The sequence below is a fragment of the Salvelinus sp. IW2-2015 genome, linkage group LG20, assembly GCF_002910315.2.
Source record: "Salvelinus sp. IW2-2015 linkage group LG20, ASM291031v2, whole genome shotgun sequence".
In the NCBI taxonomy this organism is placed as follows: Eukaryota; Metazoa; Chordata; class Actinopteri; order Salmoniformes; family Salmonidae; genus Salvelinus; species Salvelinus sp. IW2-2015.
The window spans coordinates 57,680,406-57,698,496 of record NC_036860.1 but is presented as its reverse complement, the minus strand read 5'-3'; the positions used below and the strand labels follow the sequence as shown (position 1 = coordinate 57,698,496).

The 18,091-nt window shown below is 42.9% G+C and overlaps 1 protein-coding gene across 1 annotated transcript in view; it reads right to left on the bottom strand.

Moving 5' to 3' along the window:
- The window catches only part of LOC111980022 (unconventional myosin-Vb), an 86,643-nt gene that overhangs the window by 18,383 nt on the left and 50,169 nt on the right, over nucleotides 1-18,091 (bottom strand). The window contains exons 17-28 of the mRNA XM_070449755.1: nucleotides 17,925-18,022; nucleotides 16,040-16,126; nucleotides 14,983-15,094; nucleotides 14,169-14,380; nucleotides 13,821-13,977; nucleotides 11,357-11,596; nucleotides 10,847-11,083; nucleotides 9,736-9,829; nucleotides 2,741-2,874; nucleotides 2,532-2,651; nucleotides 2,290-2,424; nucleotides 1,969-2,031 (exon numbers count right to left, since the gene is read on the bottom strand). Coding sequence (XP_070305856.1) covers nucleotides 1,969-2,031; nucleotides 2,290-2,424; nucleotides 2,532-2,651; nucleotides 2,741-2,874; nucleotides 9,736-9,829; nucleotides 10,847-11,083; nucleotides 11,357-11,596; nucleotides 13,821-13,977; nucleotides 14,169-14,380; nucleotides 14,983-15,094; nucleotides 16,040-16,126; nucleotides 17,925-18,022 — 1,689 coding nt within the window. The remainder of the gene's footprint in view (nucleotides 1-1,968; nucleotides 2,032-2,289; nucleotides 2,425-2,531; nucleotides 2,652-2,740; nucleotides 2,875-9,735; nucleotides 9,830-10,846; nucleotides 11,084-11,356; nucleotides 11,597-13,820; nucleotides 13,978-14,168; nucleotides 14,381-14,982; nucleotides 15,095-16,039; nucleotides 16,127-17,924; nucleotides 18,023-18,091) is intronic.

Genomic DNA, 18,091 nt, shown 5'->3' with positions numbered 1-18,091 from the left:
ATGGCAGTAGGCCGAGTATGGATGGAAATAGTAAAACGCCTTACTCCGCTCATCTTAAATTTGCATACGGTCATAATCGAAGTAAGCATACGCTGATTAAAACACTGGTTTTCTGAGCAATCTTTAAAATGTTTAAAGATTCCTGTTACCAAACTCTGAGCTAAGGAATATAGGTAAAAGCCAGCCATGGCTTTCAGACTACTGCAGTTGATAAATGGATAGACTGACAAGATTATTCATATTCTAAGATACCGTACCAGTGACTAATTGTGCTCAACTCTCTCTCTGCAGTGAGTCCCTTAGCATAAATAAAAGCACCAATAGTAGTTATAAGGTTCACTTCTGCAGACTTCAAGTTCCAATGGGAAACATTTTGCTCAGCTACAATAGGACCCATGGCTCAAACCATGACACACACATTTTACTGCCAATCAAATCTAAACCCTGTGTCGTGTGCTATTATGGTGCTATTGACCGAGATGCAAAAAGCAAGCCCCCTGTATAGATGGACCAAATTTGTATTTATTTTGTCATTTTTCTATTTGGGGGGTTAAAGGTACAATCCTCAAATTAAAATAATTTCATATATTCAGTTCATATCACATTTTCATTTATTATTTTCCATATATCTATCTATCTATGTTGTACCTGTGGTAGCAGGTAAAAAAAATTACAAAAACAATATTCTAAAATGTTAAAATTTGATTCTCTTGTACTTTGAACTCTTGTACTTTTGATTAAATTCAAAAGCACCTTGAGATGGACTCTTCTGATAATCTTGTAATGCATCCGTCTTAATCACACTGTTGATCTCAACTGTGCAATAGAAGTTAATGATTTATCCATGCCAAAAGCAAGAGTGGTTCTCTCTCACCAAGGCACATATGGTGAACATGAGTTATTAAATAAAATAAATGTCTTTGTGTTTGCGTGCTCTCTCCCTTTACACATTACCTGAACATCAAATTCTGCCCCTGGGGTGCCCTCTCTCTTACATGCCCCCCCCCCATCAGAGCATTCCTGCTGCAACCCTGTCACTCTATTCCACTAACTCTCTCTCTCGCTCTCACCCAAATCCTGCCTGTCCCACCGGCATCTCTACCCAACTCTCTCCACAAACCGCTCTATTTTGTCTAAATTTCTACCATGTACCCATGCCGTGCCTGCCTGCCAGTATCTCTCTCTATCTTACCATGTACCCATGCCGTGCCTGCCTGCCAGTATCTCTCTCTATCTTACCATGTACCCATGCCGTGCCTGCCTGCCAGTATCTCTCTCTATCTTACATGTACCCATGCCGTGCCTGCCTGCCAGTATCTCTCTCTATCTTACCATGTACCCATGCCGTGCCTGCCAGCCAGTATCTCTCTCTATCTTACCATGTACCCATGCCGTGCCTGCCTGCCAGTATCTCTCTCTATCTTACCATGTACCCATGCCGTGCTGCCTGCCAGTATCTCTCTCTATCTTACCATGTACCATGCCGTGCCTGCCAGCCAGTATCTCTCTCTATCTTACCATGTACCCATGCCGTGCTGCCAGCAGTATCTCTCTCTATCTTACCATGTACCCATGCCGTGCCTGCCAGCCAGTATCTCTCTCTATCTTACCATGTACCCATGCCGTGCCTGCCTGCCAGTATCTCTCTCTATCTTACCATGTACCCATGCCGTGCCTGCCTGCCAGTATCTCTCTCTATCTTACCATGTACCCATGCCATGCCTGCCAGTATCTCGCTTTATCTTACCATGTACCCATGCCATGCCTGCCAGTATCTCTCTCTATCCTCTGGAAGTTCCACTCACCCATAGTTTCAGAGGCAGGATGGCCAAAGACAGCAGAACAGCCAGAGTGAAGAATAAATCGAACACCACAAATAGAGACATCCCACTGCAGACTAGTACTGCACACTGTCCGTGTATGTATGCTAGTGTGTGTGTATCTGTGTGGTGGTGGACGGATCTGTACCTTGAGACTGCTGTAGGCCAGGTCTTCACTCTCTTGCTCTGACGTAGTCTTTGGCTCAATTCCCTAAGAGAGATTGTAAATCGTAATCATTCCACTTCAGGTTGATAAGGCGGAGGCAGGCCGCTATTGTGCAATGTTATTACCCAAGCACCAAGCTTGAGGATCACGATCCTGATCTTAAACTTAAAGGTATTCAAGACAAAATCTTTTTAAGGTCAAAAGTTCAACCTGCAGTAAAAAGAGAAACTTCTGTGTAGGTATTTTAGAAGTATACAAAAATAAGCAAGAAAATAACTACACTAGACTGAGACATGGGCCCACCTTGCAGTTAACCTGGTCCTCCATCTTTTCCAGGTTGACTTGCAGTCTCTTCCTCTCCTGTTCCAGCTCTCTAACACGCTTCTGCAGCTTCATGAACACACCAATGTCCATTGCTGCCTTCTCCACTCCCATCTCCTGCAGGGTGACAATGTCAGGTCACAACAAAAAACTAGCACAAGTAACTATGTACAAACGGTATAAGGCTGTATAAGACTGGTTCATACTGGTTAAGAGGGTCTTACCTCTACGATTTGGATGGCATCGTCAGTGTCTCCCAACTCCGAGGTAGAAATGGAAGGATAGTTGGAGTCAGACTCCAGGCTGCTCTGAGTAGAATTGTTTCTCTTGTGGCCAGGTTGGAACTGAAGGGTAGGAGGAGACAGGGAACCATTGGACATCTATCTTGGCATAAGACACTTACATGCACACACAGGCACACACATACAGTTACCTTGGCCTCCTGTAGGTTGTCATATCTCTGCTCCAGTCTGGAGAACTCCCTGAGCAGGTTCTGGTAGCTCTGCCTCTCGTCATCTAGCTCTGCCTGGACCCGACCCACACTCTGGGATGCACTGCTCTCCTGGTCTGAAACACAGACACACAGGACCAGTCCACATCAATCATTTTCATTCACTTCCAACTGAGTCTCTTCTTTTACACTGAACAAATATATAAATGCAACACACAACAATTTCAATTTTTTTTACTGAGTTACAATTCATATAAGGAAATCAGTCAATTTAAATAAATGAATTAGGCCCTAATCTATGGATTTCACATGACTGGAAATACAGACATGCATCTGTTGGTCACAGAGACATTACATGACCAAAAGTATGTGGACACCTGCTCATCGAACATCTCATTCCAAAATCATGGGAAGTAATATGGAGTTGTTCCCCCCTTTGCTGCTATAATGGCCTCCACTTGTCTGTGAAGGCTTTCCATTAGATGTTGGAACATTGCTGCGGGGACTTGCTTCCATTCAACAAGAGCATTAGTGAGGTGAGGTCGGCAATGACGTTGGGCAATTAGGCCTGGCTCGCAATTGGCGTTCCAATTCATACCAAAGGTGTTCGATGGGGTTGAGGTCAGGGCTCTGTGCAGACCAGTCAAGTTCTTCCACACCAATCTCGACAAACCATTTCTGTATGGACCTCGCTTTGTGCACAGGGGCATTGTCATCCTGAAAAAGGAAAGGGCCTTCCCCAAACTGTTGCCACAAAGTTAGTAGCACAGAATCGTCAAGAATGTCATTGTATGCAGTAGCGTTAAGATTTCCCTTCACTGGAACTAAGGGGCCTAGCCCGAACTGTGAAAAACAGCCCCAGACCATTATTCCTCCTCCACCAAACTTTACAGTTGGCACTGTGCATCGGTGAAGGTAGCATTCTCCTGGCATCCGCCAAACCCAGATTCATCCGTCTGACTGTCAGATCATCACTCCAATGGCGGAGAGCTTTACACCAGCCGACACTTGGCATTGCGCATGGTGATCTTAGGCTTGTGTGCGGCTGCTCAGCCAAGGAAACACATTTCATGAATCTCCCGACAAACAGTTCTTGTGCCGACGTTGCTTCCGGAGGAGTGTTGTCCCACTCCTCCTCAATGACTGTGTGAAGTTGCTGGATATTGGCGGGAACATGCTCAATGGGTGACATGTCTGGTGAGTATGCAGGCTATGGAAGAACTGGGACATTTTCAGCTTCCAGGAATTGTGTACAGATCCTAGCGACACGGGGCCGTGCATTATCATGCTGAAACATGAGGTGATGGCGGCGGATGAATGGCATGACAATGGGCCTCAGGATCTCGTCACGGTATCTCTGTGCATTCAAATTGCCATCGATAAAATGCAATTGTGTTCGTTTTCTGCAGCTTATGCCTGCCCATACCATAACCCCACGGCCACCATGGGGCACTCTGTTTGTTGACATCAGCAAACTGCTCGCCAACACGACGCAATACACCCGGTCTGCCATCTGCCCAGTACAGTTGAAACCGGCATTCATCCGTGAAGAACACACTTCTCTAGCGTGCCAGTGGCCATCGAAGGTGACATTTGCCCACTGAAGTCGGTTACGACGCCGAACTGCAGTCAGGTCAAGACCCTGGTGAGGATGACGAACACACAGATGAACTTCCCTGAGACAGTTTCTGACATTTTCTACCAGACATTCTTCGGTTGTGGAGCTCCTGGGCTGGTGTGGTTAGTGTGGTCTGTGGTTGTGAGGCCGGTTGGACGCTGGAGGCAGCTTATGGTAGAGAAATTAACATTACATTCTCTGGTAACAGCTCTGGTGGACATTCCTGCAGTCAGCATGTCAATTGCGCACTCCCTCAAAACAACTGTTTTTATTGTGCTTTGTGACAAAACTGCACAATTTGGAATGGCCTTTTATTGTCCTCAGCACAGGGTGCACCTGTATAATGATCATGCTGTTTAATAAGCTTCTTGATATGCCACACCAGAGGAAGGCCCCAAAAAATTGTCCAAGACTCCAGTCACCCAAGTCATAGACTGTTCTCTCTGCTACTGCACGGCAAGCGGTACCGGGGTGCCAAGTCAAGGTCCAAAAGGCTCCTTAACAGGTTCTACCACCAAGCCATAAGACTGCTGAACAATTAATCAAATGGCCACACGGACTATTTACATTGACCCCCCCTTTGTTTTCACACTGCTGCTACTCGTTGTTTATTATCTATGCATGGTCACTTCACCCCTACCTACATGTACAAATTACCTCAACTAACCTGTACCCCCGCACATTGACTCAGTACCGGTACCCCCTGTATATAGCCTCATTATTGTCATTTTATTGTGTTACTTATTGAAGGAAAAAGGAAACCGCACACTGCTCTTGATAGTATCACCGATATTTAATAAGCTTACGTATCGGCCTCACGGCCTTCGTCAGAGCTTTTGGGATTTTTGGAAATTTGCACCCTTATGTAGACCTGGCCCCACCCACATCCGTTCTACACATCGAAGGGGGTTGGAGGCAAAGGAAAAACAAATAAGTGCTACCAAATATAACAATATACATTTCATAGATATTACAAAAGTGTATAAATAAGGCGTATTGAACACGTCTGTAAAACCTCAATGAGGACATAGCAAGTTTTCATTAGTCATCGTACGAAAAACGTCAGAGTATTACAATAGGGAAAAACGACAAAACTTTCGTTCAGCAATGGGGTGAAATACTCAACAAATGATCATTAGATTTAATGCTATTAAATCGTGGAACATGTGTCGAAGGAAGTGAAAGAAGTTGAAGTTAAGATTAGCGAACATGAGGCTATAATGAAGGAGATTCTAGGCCCTAATTTTACAGCCATAGACAACACGATCAAGCAGTCCATTGGGAAATACAGAGACTCTCTACAAGCAACAAAGATCAAGAAATACCAGCGAGACACAGAGGACTACCAGCTCAACCAGGTGTACGCATGGGAAAGCCCAAGGACAGGAACACGGAGAGGCCGACGGAGGGACGCACCACTGATCGGGGGACGCAGATACGCAGCAGCGGGAGGACATGGAAACTTGGACACAGAGGCATCCACCGAGAGCGAATTCCCTACAGACAGTGACTCCAGCTACCATGGCACACAGTCCGTTTTTTTTTAGCCCGTAAGCAACAGAGGGCTCCACGAAAGAAAAGAAACGATGCAGGAGAGGCAAGCGGTCGAAGAGGAGACCAGGAACACAGGCCGTGGACACGGAGCTACAGCAGGACGCGGTAATGAACCTCTCCAAAAAAGACCTTACTGACGCTCAAGTCTCAGTCTTATCTAAGGGCCTCTCTTTTGTACCTACCTAGTTAGGTATTTAGTAAATAAATAATTAAACCCAATTTTGTATTGCTGATTCAACTTGTTAGCCAGGGTTCGTGAAGATAACCAAGAATTTACAACTTTCAGATAAGACTGAAATAAGGTGACGATTAATATTGACTGCTATTGATGTAAAATATTATTAGGTCTTTAAGAGTTTATTCGGAAGATAACAGCTCTATAAATATTCTTTCATGGTGCCCCTCGTCTCTAGTTAATTACATTTACATGATTAGTTCAATCAGGTAATATTAATTACGGAGAAAGTATTTTATAGAATAGCATGTCATAACACTTAATCCGGCATAGCCAAAGACACGACAATGGGCTCTACATTTGCTCTGAGCTATACTAACCTCTATATGGGTCTTTTTGAAGAACGTTTTGTTAATAATGAAAACGAGAATCCATTTTTGAATAAAGTCCTGAAGTGGTATCGATATATTGACGTCATTTTTTGTATATGGGAAGGAACTGAAGAAGAGCTGTCAGATTTTATGGCACTACTCAATGACATTGACCCCAATCTCAAATTCACTATTGAACGTGACACTCAACGTGTTCATTATCTCGATATGTGGATTGAGAAATCAAATGGAACCATGTTTACAAGAAACGGACAGGAATACTCTATTACAGGGTGACAGCTTCCACCCTGAGCCATTAAAAAGAGGACTTCCAAGAAGCCAATTGTTTAGACTGCACCGTATATGCCACTCCACAGAGGATTATCTAGAAAAAGCAGCGGAGATGCGCATGAGGTTTCTAAGAAGAGGCTATTCGTCACAATGTGTGGATGAAGCTCATAATTTGGCATTGGAAAAAACACGAGATGAACTGCTACAAAAAAGACCCGCTAAAGGTAAAGAACACTCCGTAATGTTCACAACTACATATACTTTGAATTCGCAAAAAGTGGGAAGTGTGGTCAAGAAACACTGGCATATTTTATCATCGGACCCAGCTTTGCCGGCTGAATTTAAATATCCACCACTTATTGTGTATAGGAGAGGTCGCAATTTACGCGATAAATTGGTTCATACCAACTGCCAGCCACAAAAGAAAATCAGCCAAGCTCTTTTACGCCCTCTACCAAATGGTAGCTATAAATGCAGAGGATGCGCACAGTGCAACAATATGATGAAGTGTGAATATTTCTGCCACCCACATACAGGAAAACGGTTCCAAATAAATGACATTATTATGTGTTCCACCACACATGTTATTTACATTATTAAATGTCCATGTGAGTTCTGCTATGTCGGTAAAACCATCCGCTCTCTCAAACAGAGAATTAGTGAACATAAAAGTTCAATCAGGAGAAACGACAGGGATTATCCAGTCGCTGTACATTTCAATGACCTGAAACACCTTTAGATTTTGTGGCATAGAGAAAGTTAAGATATCAGACAGGGGAGGGGATATTAATAATACTCTGAGTAAAAGACAAAGTTTTGGGATTTTCACCCTCCAGACATTATTTCCTAAAGGACTTAATGATGAAATGCCTATGTATGTTATGTTGTGAATTTGAACATGAAATATGTGCCTATTGTAGATTACGCTGACGTTTTTCGTACGATGTACCCAATGACTAATGAAAACTTGCTATGTCCTCATTGAGGTTTTACAGACGTGTTCAATACGCCTTATTTATACACTTTTGTAATATTTATGAAATGCATATTGTTATATTTGGTAGCACTTATTTGTTTTTCCTTTGCCTCCAACCCCCTTCGATGTGTAGAACGGATGTGGGTGGGGCCAGGTCTACATAAGGGTGCAAATTTCAAAAATCACAAAAGCTCTGACGAAGGCCGATACGTAAGCTTATTAAATATCGGTGATACTATCAAGAGCAGTGTGCGGTTTCCTTTTTCCTTCATCTTGTTCAATTTTTGCCATGCACCTGCAAATTAGATTGCACAGATGTGCGAGTGCCTTTTGAATATTGTGTTACTTATTAATTCTTTTTAAAATAAGAAAATATTTACAAAATAAACTTTAACTATTTCTTGAACTGCATTAAGGGCTTGTAAGTAAGCATTTTACAGTACGGTCTACACCTGTTGTATTCGGCGCATGTGACAAATTTGATTTGTCAGGTGGATGGATTATCTTGGCAAAGGAGAAATGTTCACGAACAGGGATGTAAACAAATTTGTGCTTTTTGGACAGGGACATTTTTTGGGATATTTTATTTCAGTTTATGAAACATGGGACCAACACTTTACATGTTGTGTTTATATTTTTGCAGTGTACTATTGCTCAATTGCTGTCCTGTAGATGAGCCCCCAATTCAGTTAAGGCAGTGACCAGAAAACTAAGTTACAATACTCTCCGTTAGAGGTATTGAATATCAACTCACCACCATTTCATGTGTTCATTTGAGGGATAGATGATTGTATTGCCATGATTCCAGATAACTGCAAATGCAGTCTTTTCTATCTGCCCCACCCCCCCACGGCTCAGCTCCATATCACACAGCCTCTCTCTCTCTCTCTCTGAAGATATGGCCGTAATAAAATATGACAGGGGAATTAAACACAGATTGAAGAGGCTCTATTAGTTTCATGATCTGAAACCTACCCTTGCATGCGTTTTTTGAATGTATATATCAGCTTTATATGCTCTGGAGGGCGGTCTGATGACTCTTTTCATCCCCATGGTTCCTAAGAGGCCCATATCACACTATGAGGGATTGAATAAAAAGGCAAAATGACTGGGATCATAGTATGTTGCTACTGTACTGATAATGTAAGATATTAATAACAGGGGTTCTCTGGTATGTAACATCCCTAGCTCAATATTATTACACCAGCCTGGACAACATGCTGCTCTAACTGCCAGTAGAAAAGAAAAAGCACAATAATGTTAAAGTACACAGTGCTAGCACTCAACCCAAGGGGACCCCAGAGAACCTATTAGTAACGCTGCAGATAAAGAGAGCAGATTAGGCCAATAACTCTACTCTGCCTCTGGCTAGCTATTTCAATTTCCACCAGAGAAGACTGTCCGGATGCTGGTGACATTATTACGAAAAATGATCTCCTTTCATTAACTGCTCTGTGATGAAATCTCCTGGTTGAAGTATTGCACATGGCCTTCAGATAAGAGAGGGCAGTGTTAATGTTCAGAGATGATGATGCTGTAAACCATAAGTAACTTCTTATTGACAAAAAGAAGTCCATTGACAAAAGGATTTCAAATGAACTATCAATAGTCTACCTATACAACCTGACTTTAGATTTAGCACATATACAGATAGATATTTTAAAGCTAATAGGTGACACTTCCCCACATGCACCCAGTGATAAACAATGGCTGACTTCAGTCTCAGGTTAAACATTTTATTTTTTAAGTCTCACATTGCTGCTGCGTAACTTGATGCAGTTTCTGCTTCTCTCGTCCTACTTCCAAACAGAAACACCTCTTGTGTGGGGAAACAAGCCATCCCTCCCTTCAGGGCAGGGTTAGCAGTCTGCAGGGCTAACTGTGAGTCTACCATTTTACCTTCAACCACTCCTGTACATCAGCTAATCACTGTAGCGCTATCGTTTCCCTTTTAGGGGTTTGAAGAGTGTAGGACATCTAAAAAGCACTCACCTTCCGTGCTCTTGGAGTGGTGCAGAATCCTTCGGTTCATCTCCTCCTTTTCACTCTTCAGCATAGAATTCTCCCTGTCCAGTTCCTCCACTCTCTAAGAAAAATTTAAAAAAGAACAAGAGCTTGAATAAAATAAAGAAATAGAGACATTAGAAGGAGCTGGTTGGCCGTGAGCACAAGTTCAAGAGCAATTGATTTTGTTTGATCTATTTTCAATTGCTACTTCAATCCGTGGGGAACCTTGAAACACAATAGATGCTACATACTTTAAAGGTCCTCTACAAGTGAGCAAAAGGTCTTTCGTTTATTTCTCTTTAAGTGACTTGAATATGTAGTTCCTGTGTGTGAGGCTCTCATAGTGATGTCAGACAGAGCTAGAGAGCCAGGGACAGCCCCTGCATTGTGACAAAATGGCCGACTTGACTCGGAGAGAATCAAAGGGCCAAAGAGGGGCGCCCATTACCACTGGGGCACTGCAAAAGCCCACACCCAATGTACATAACAATGTCTTTCCTAATTCCTGTCAGGAGGCCAAAACAATACAAAAATATATGCATTGTATCACTTTCAGGTCAGTAGGAGAACACTGATACAGTCCAATTAAATCCATTGTGAGATTGTTAGAGGAAATCCATTGAGAATCAGGTGTTTTACATTCAGTAAAAACGCTGCTACAAGCATTTTCTGTAGCTACTCAGGCACTTAACGGCTGTTTTCACCAACGCGTTTCAGACAAGTAGGTTTTATTCATTCAACAGAAGGTTCAGTAGTCCAATAACTCTGAATGATGTAAATGGACAGAGAAAGATGGCAACCTGTCTGCTAATCAGAAAAAAGTCTGTCCTAACTTGAGGTACTGCACAACCGCCATTCATCCTAGTTCATGTGGATGCAGAGGATTGCTCTCTTCAACACCTTGTTAACAGCATACAAAATCCCAACTATTTGTATTTATTAGGGATCCCCATTAGCTGCTGCCAAGGCAACATCTACTCTTCCTGGGGTCCAAACATATTAAAGCACTTACATTACATATAAAACAAAAGATAAAGCAGTGACAGCCTTGTAAAAAGAAAATGTACTTTCGCCCCTTTAGTGATTGATAGCTCACCTGTTCCAGTCCCATCTTCTCGTTGCTGTGCTTCTCCTCCAGCTTCTTCATGTGGGTGTGTGCTTCCTGGAGCTCAGCCCTGAGCTTCTCCAGCTCATCCTGAAGAGAGGTCAGCTGACTGCCGTCTCCCTGGCGACTGCGCATAATCTCCAGCTCCTTCTGCAGCTTGTTCACCTCTGAGCCCAGGGAGGCTTTGGCCACCACCAGCTGCTCATTCTGAGTCTTCAGATCGTTGCTCTACACAGTGAGACAGGAGAGAGAGCTCTGGTTACTAATATGGGACATAAATTTCAAATCAATCACTTTTTAACATAATTTACAGACAGTTTAGTCTAGCTAAACGGCTTTAGCTGTGCCAAAATATGACTGCAAATGGAAATTAATATTGTGCCAAAATATCGTCCTTTCATTGAGCCGTCTTTGCATTATAGCACTCATTGTGTAGGCTACTAGCCTTATAGAACAGTGTACTCCTATAAAGTGGGTCGAACCATGGTTCTTTGACTGTACCTGGTCATCCATCTTCCTCTGCAGCTGGACGATCTTGTTCTCCATGCCCGTGTTGAGCTTCTTCAGATGTTGAGCGGACCTCGCTTCAATCTTCAGCTGTTTCAGCTCCCGCTTGGCTCGCATGCAGCGGTAGGCACACTGGATGGTGATGGCGGCGTTCCGTGCCCGCCTGAACTTCCTCCTGGTGAGCCAGCCTCGGACATGCTTCTGGATGATCATGGCTTTGTGGTGCAGAAGGAACTGGGGAGGTGGAGAAGGGAGGTAGATAGCAGAGACAAGGAACCATTTATTATACTGTACAATCAATGTGATGAGAAATATGTAGGTAACTTCAGAATTCCCAGTCGGGGAAGTTCTAGAGATCTCAATCCAAAGGGAATCTTGTGTATCTGAGAAGGCACCATAGAAGGCAGCATTTCTGCAAGGTCCGCCTGATCACATTCCATTTCAAATCGGAGGCACTTCGTCTCCAATTTTCCAGTCACACAAACTGGACAACAAGTCCAACACTGAGTCATCTTCTCATGGAACACTTTACTCCTGATAGATCGCTAATATGTTTCAACAAACCGTCATTCTGTTACCAAACTTTGCATCTGCACTGTTCTTAAAGTATTTTTGTCCAATTTTCAGTGGATTTAAAAAAAAGTAGTCCTTGTGCAAAGAGTTGTATGATTTGTTTAACTTTGCAATCATTGGTTTTTGTTTGGTTTACAGTTGAAGTCGGAAATTTACATACACCTTAGCCAAATGCATTTAAACTCAGTTTTTCACAATTCCTGACATTTAATCCTAGTAAGAATTCCCTGTCGTAGGTCAGTTAGGATCACCACTTTATTTTAAGAATGTGAAAGGTCAGAATAATAGTAGAGAGATTGATTTATTTAAGCTTTTATTTCTTTCATCACATTCCCAAGTGGGTCAGAAGTTTACATACACTCAATTAGTATTTGGTAGCATTGAATTTAAATTGTTTAATTTGGGTCAAACGTTTCAGGTAGCCTTCCACAAGCTTCCCACAATAAGTTGGGTGAATGTTGGCCCATTCCTCCTGACAGAGCTGGTGTAACTGAGTCAGGTTTGTAGGCCTCCTTGCTCGCACACGCTATTTCAGTTCTGCCCACAAATTTTCAATGGGATTGAGGTCAGGGCTTTGTGATGGCCACTCCAATACCTTGACTTTGATGTCCTTAAGCCATTTTGCCACGACTTTGGAAGTATGCTTGGGGTCATTGTCCATTTGGAAGACCCATTTGCAACCAAGCTTTAACTTCCTGGCTGATGTCTTGAGATGTTGCTTCAATATATGCACATCATTTTCCTCCCTCATGATGCCATCTATTTTGTGAAGTGCACCAGTCCCTCCTGGAGCAAAGCACCCCCACAACATGATGCTGCCACCTCAGTTCTTCACGGTTGGGATGGTGATCTTCGGCTTGCAAGCCTCCCCCTTTCTCCTCCAAACATAACGATGGTCATTATGGCCAAACAGTTCTATTTTTGTTTCATCAGACCAGAGGACATTTCTCCAAAAAGTACGATCTTTGTCCCCCTGTGCAGTTGCAAACCATAGTCTGGCTTTTTTAAGGCGGTTTTGGAGCAGTGGCTTCTTCCTTGCTGAGCGCCTTTCCAAGTTATGCCGATATAGGACTCGTTTTACTGTGGATATAGATACTTTTGTACCTGTTTCCTCCAGCATCTTCACAAGGTCCTTTGCTGTTGTTCTGGGATTGATTTGCACTTTTCGCACCAAAGTACGTTAATCTCTAGGAGACAGAACACGTCTCTTTCCTGAGCGGTATGACGGCTATGTGGTCCCATGGTGTTTATACTTGTGTACGATTGTTTGTACAGATGAACGTGGTACTTTCAGGCATTTGGAAATTGCTCCCAAGGATGAACCAGACTTGTGGAGGTCTACAATTTTCAGATTTCTTTTGATTTTCCCATGATGTCAAGCAAAGAGGCACTGAGTTTGAAGGTATGCCTTGAAATACATCCACAGGTACACCTCCAATTGACTCAAATGATGTCAATTAGCCTATCAGAAGCTTCTAAAGCCATGACATAATTTTCTGTAATTTTCCAAGCTGTTTAAAGGCACAGTCAACTTAGTGTATGTAAACTTCTGACCCACTGGAATTATGATACAATGAATTATAAGTGAAATAATCTGTCTGTAAACAATTGTTGGAAAAATTACTTGTGTCATGCAGAAAGTAGATGTCCTAAACCGACTTGCCAAAACTAGTTTGTTAACAAGAAATTTGTGGAGTGGTTGAAAAACGAGTTTTAATGACTCCAACCTAAGTGTATGTAAACTTCCGACTTCAACTGTACATTTTAAAGTGAAAAATTGTATCAGCATCATTATTTTATGGTGGAATTGCCCGTACAAAACCCAGGAAAGAGAAGGTGAAAAGGTGAGCCAGTGACATGACAGGTAGTGTTGTGGTTGTAATACCTCCTGGAAGATCCTGCGCGTTAACATGCCCCTGGTAAAGGCCTGGATGGTGACAACAGCCTGACTCACTCTTAGATAGTCCCTCCGCTCTCTGACCATACGATACTGCTTCTGGCAGATCAGAGCAGCGCGGGTTAGACGCAGCTGCTCCGCATACCTGAGACAGACGGGAGAGAAAGACGGCAAAAAGAGGAGGAAATAAGTTACTGGCACTGATATTGCCAAAAACATTTGGGATAAGTGATTCATGACGCTTTTTGTGTGATATATCAAGAAAAATATAATTATTTGTATTGAATTGACCGGCTGCTTTGTTATTGTAACAGAATGTAGTGTTTCTCCTCTCACCTGCGGGCCATGTATCCACGGCCATATCTCTGCAGGTTGATGGCAGACTTCCGGATCTTCTGGTAGCGGACCCTCTGCAGCCAGCCTCGCACCGTCTTCTGGATCTTGATGCAGGCGGAGCGGAACTTGTCTGCCCTCAGCTTCTCCAGGTAGGCCACTTGGCCTGCTCTGAAGAAGATCTTGGTCTTACCAAACTGGTACTTGTCTGGGTCCTGGTGAGAGAGAAAGACAGCTCCATTTTGTTTCCATTAATTAATTAACGTCAGTTCGGTCAACTGAGCATCAAGGCAGTTACATCAGTGGGCATGACCAAACACAAGGTTAATTAGTTTCCACCCAGCTAAGAAATCCATTACATACTGTCCAAAGATTGAACACATTTATTAACCTGAATAAACTCCATATTCTCTTGCTCATGTACAGAGATGGAGAAAAGCAAGAAGCCAAGAGAATACCTCCCAGACTACGCATACTTAATTCTCCATCATTCCTAAAGAGCACAGCACTATTCCTCCATCAGGACTGAAACTCATGATCTGCCTTTTTACATCCCCATTCCCCAGGTTATACATTCAAAGCTGTTTCCTCCCAACACTGGATAAGTTAACATATACTGTATCAGAACAGACATGCAGTAGGTTCTATAATGTAACGATGGACGGCTCCTGAAGGAGTTAGGGAGCTCTGTTGAAAAGAACAACATTCTTCAACCAGGGGAGGAACAAAAGTAATCCAAGAGAGATTTCTTCAGACATTCGTACATTTCCTCTCCCATCTTGATTGGGGCTTCTGGGCTGAAACAACTCTTTCTTACCTTGACCAGGGTCTCCAGCAGGTTCCTGCACACCAGCTTCTTGTCTCCAACAGTCATATCTGACTTCTTCATGAGGACTCTGTATCTGTTGAAGAAGTCTGGGTACGTCCACCTGGAATCACAAAGGACTGGCTGAGAATCAAATATATCAGAAAAATATATGTTTTAAAATCCTTAGGAGTCAATTGACAATCGAATTAACATACTAAAAACATCTCCATCAAAATCAGTCTCTCACTAACACGAGGGTGATTTCCCTTTTGCTCTACAACACCCCACAAGTGTCACGGGCCTCATCTGAAGGTAACCCGGTACCGATTTATTTTTATTTTTATGAAAGTAGTTTTGTACCAACAAAAAAAGGGGTTAAATGTGTGTCCAAAAAAAGTATATATTTCATCATTCTTATAACTCCTAAGAATAGGACAGATACTTCAAAACCTTATTCCTTATCATACATTTTTTCACTGTCTGGTTTGCCATTTATGAACATCTTAGTCAATGCGTTTCTATAGGCTATAGTAGTAAAATTCAATATTTTATCAAATCATTTTTCAATATATATTTTTGATACCTATACAGTAGGTGTCCTAAAATTCAAAATAAAATATCTAACTGATCCATGGTATGACCATCTTAAAAAATGATATATGCTAGCTTAGTAAAACCCAGTGGTGCATTGCTCTCCTCCTGTTCTCCCTCAGGGAAGCAATCATCTCAGGAGAGACGGAATTCAATGTCACCCCTGCTTAGGAGATCGAGAAAGCCCATTACATCACAGAGGAGTACCTTAACAATCACATCCTATTCTATTGTAATATATAGTAGAATAATAATATATGCCATTTAGCAAACACTTTTAGCCAAAGCGACTTACAGACTTGCGTGCATAATTTTTGGGGGGTGGCCCCAGCGGGAATCAAACCCACGCCCCTTGGCATTGCAAGCGCCATGCTCTACTAATTGAGCCACAAAGCACTACAACTCATTTCTGTGCTTCGACTATCGCACACAGCAGAGAGCGTAACAGTAGTGCTCTGTATGAGAAGCATCTTACCTTGATGGGTACCCAGCAGCACTGATGCGGATGGTCTCCAGGACTCCACATGCTCTCAGTTGCTGCACAGCTCTCCTAGACTCAAACCTGCAACAAAGACGGGGACAAAATAAGTTTTGTTTTTAGTTTAGGTTTATTAATTGACCCATTTTAAAAACAAGCACATACATTTAAAAATAAATAATAATACATACATGTAAATGAGTAAAATCGTCAAGGATAACACAATAAAGTCTGACTTATTTCCATTGTGATCCTCTTGTGACAAGATGGCTCGGCAAGATCAGCAAAACGGTTTTACACTGTATGCAGCGAACACTAACACAAAGAACACACATACAAAGTTTCTAGATTGTTCCACCATCACAATGAAAACCCACTTGCATTCTGGGAAGAGGGTTAGTTACAATACACAGACAAGAAAAAGCTGTTCCTCTCTTCCTACCTGAGCTTAAACTTCTCTTTTAGCATTGTGCACATCTCCATTAGGAAGAAGACAGAGGCATTGAGAGGATGCGAATGTTAGTCGGCTAGGTGCTGCCTTGGCAGACTGACTGTGTGTCCTTACATACAGCCTTCAGTATGTTTGCTACAGTCCAGCCACAGCATGTGACTCACGCAGGCACACCATTCGATTTAGAGACCTTGAATAGGCCCTTGTGCTGAAGAATGCGTCAAGAAGATGCCAACATAACCTGACCTCTGCTTCTTTCTTGTTTTTCTGAAGTAAACATTCTGTCTACAATGTGTGCTGTTTAAGACAGATACACTTCCTAAACCGAACATCTCAAATCAAAAGCCTGTGGGTATCTGCATTGACAACATCCCATCTTGTATAGGTCATTGCATTTGCTATATTTAGTGTTTTCTCAGGAGTTAGGATATCTAGAGTGCTGGTTTAAATGTCCCATTCTACACTGCTTATCAAGACAACATTGTTTACTGAGTCTTTATTTTGGATGAGAGTTTCCAGTAATAGTCAACATGGTTGTGCCAGGGTGAGCAAGAGAAAAATGTATGATTAAGATTAAAGGTAGACTCAGCGATATGGCATAGATGCAGAAAGTAAACAGCATAGCGGGCCAATTTCCACAACAACTAAGAGCATTGAAGCGTGATGCTCAACTTCTCAGCTGTTTTGGGTCCAGTGGCTACCACGCTGTGAACAGCATGAAGCGAACCTGTGCACATGCGCAGATACTGTGTGTGACTGTGTGAGAGCAAAGTCTTGCATCTCGCTCATCTCAATATCTGCGGTGCTGCCATTTCACAGTCTACCTTTAAGACGAAGATCACTTCATACGTCAACTGTACCAACTCCCGCTTCATCCCAACCCCTCCCAAAGACACACATACATAGGCTGCTGGGGGAGGGGGGGCTGATACACTGGGTGCCCATGGAGCAGTTGTTGTGGGGGCCACAACGACAGGCGATGGCATCATTGATATCAGCTACCCTCTGGTTGCTAGCTCACTTCAACAGATTTTCCTCGTCGGACACGGGATTCGATCTGGCAACCCTCTGTTTACTGGCTCACCCCTCTAACTGCTAGGCTACCTGCCACCCCAGAGTTTGCACAGTGCTGAAGGGGACTTGAGAGTTACTCAACAAGAGAGAGAGAATCAGTACCTCAGGCTACACTAGGGCGAAGGCAACCAAAGAATAAACACAGCATGCACACCCAGGTGATGTCGCTCTGTCTATCCCACACAATACTATCTCCTGACTGTCTTTCCACCTGACTACATGCATGTTCTTTAGAGTTCTATTACATATGCAAATATTACCTCACCATGACCATACCACATGTTTCTTAAGCTGTGGGAGACCACAGGCTTATAGGTCTGATTAGGGAAGGGAGTCAAGGTATGAATATTTACTCACGAGAATGCCTCCTTCTCGTCATTAGGCTTGATGCAACGCACATAGTGGGGGGTGGTGGCATTCAGGGTCTCCATGAGAAGCTGCAGGGAGCTGCGGAACTACAGTAAACAAACAGAGGAGCAGAGGATGAGAAGTACTGCAGGGAGCTGCGGAACTACAGTAAACAA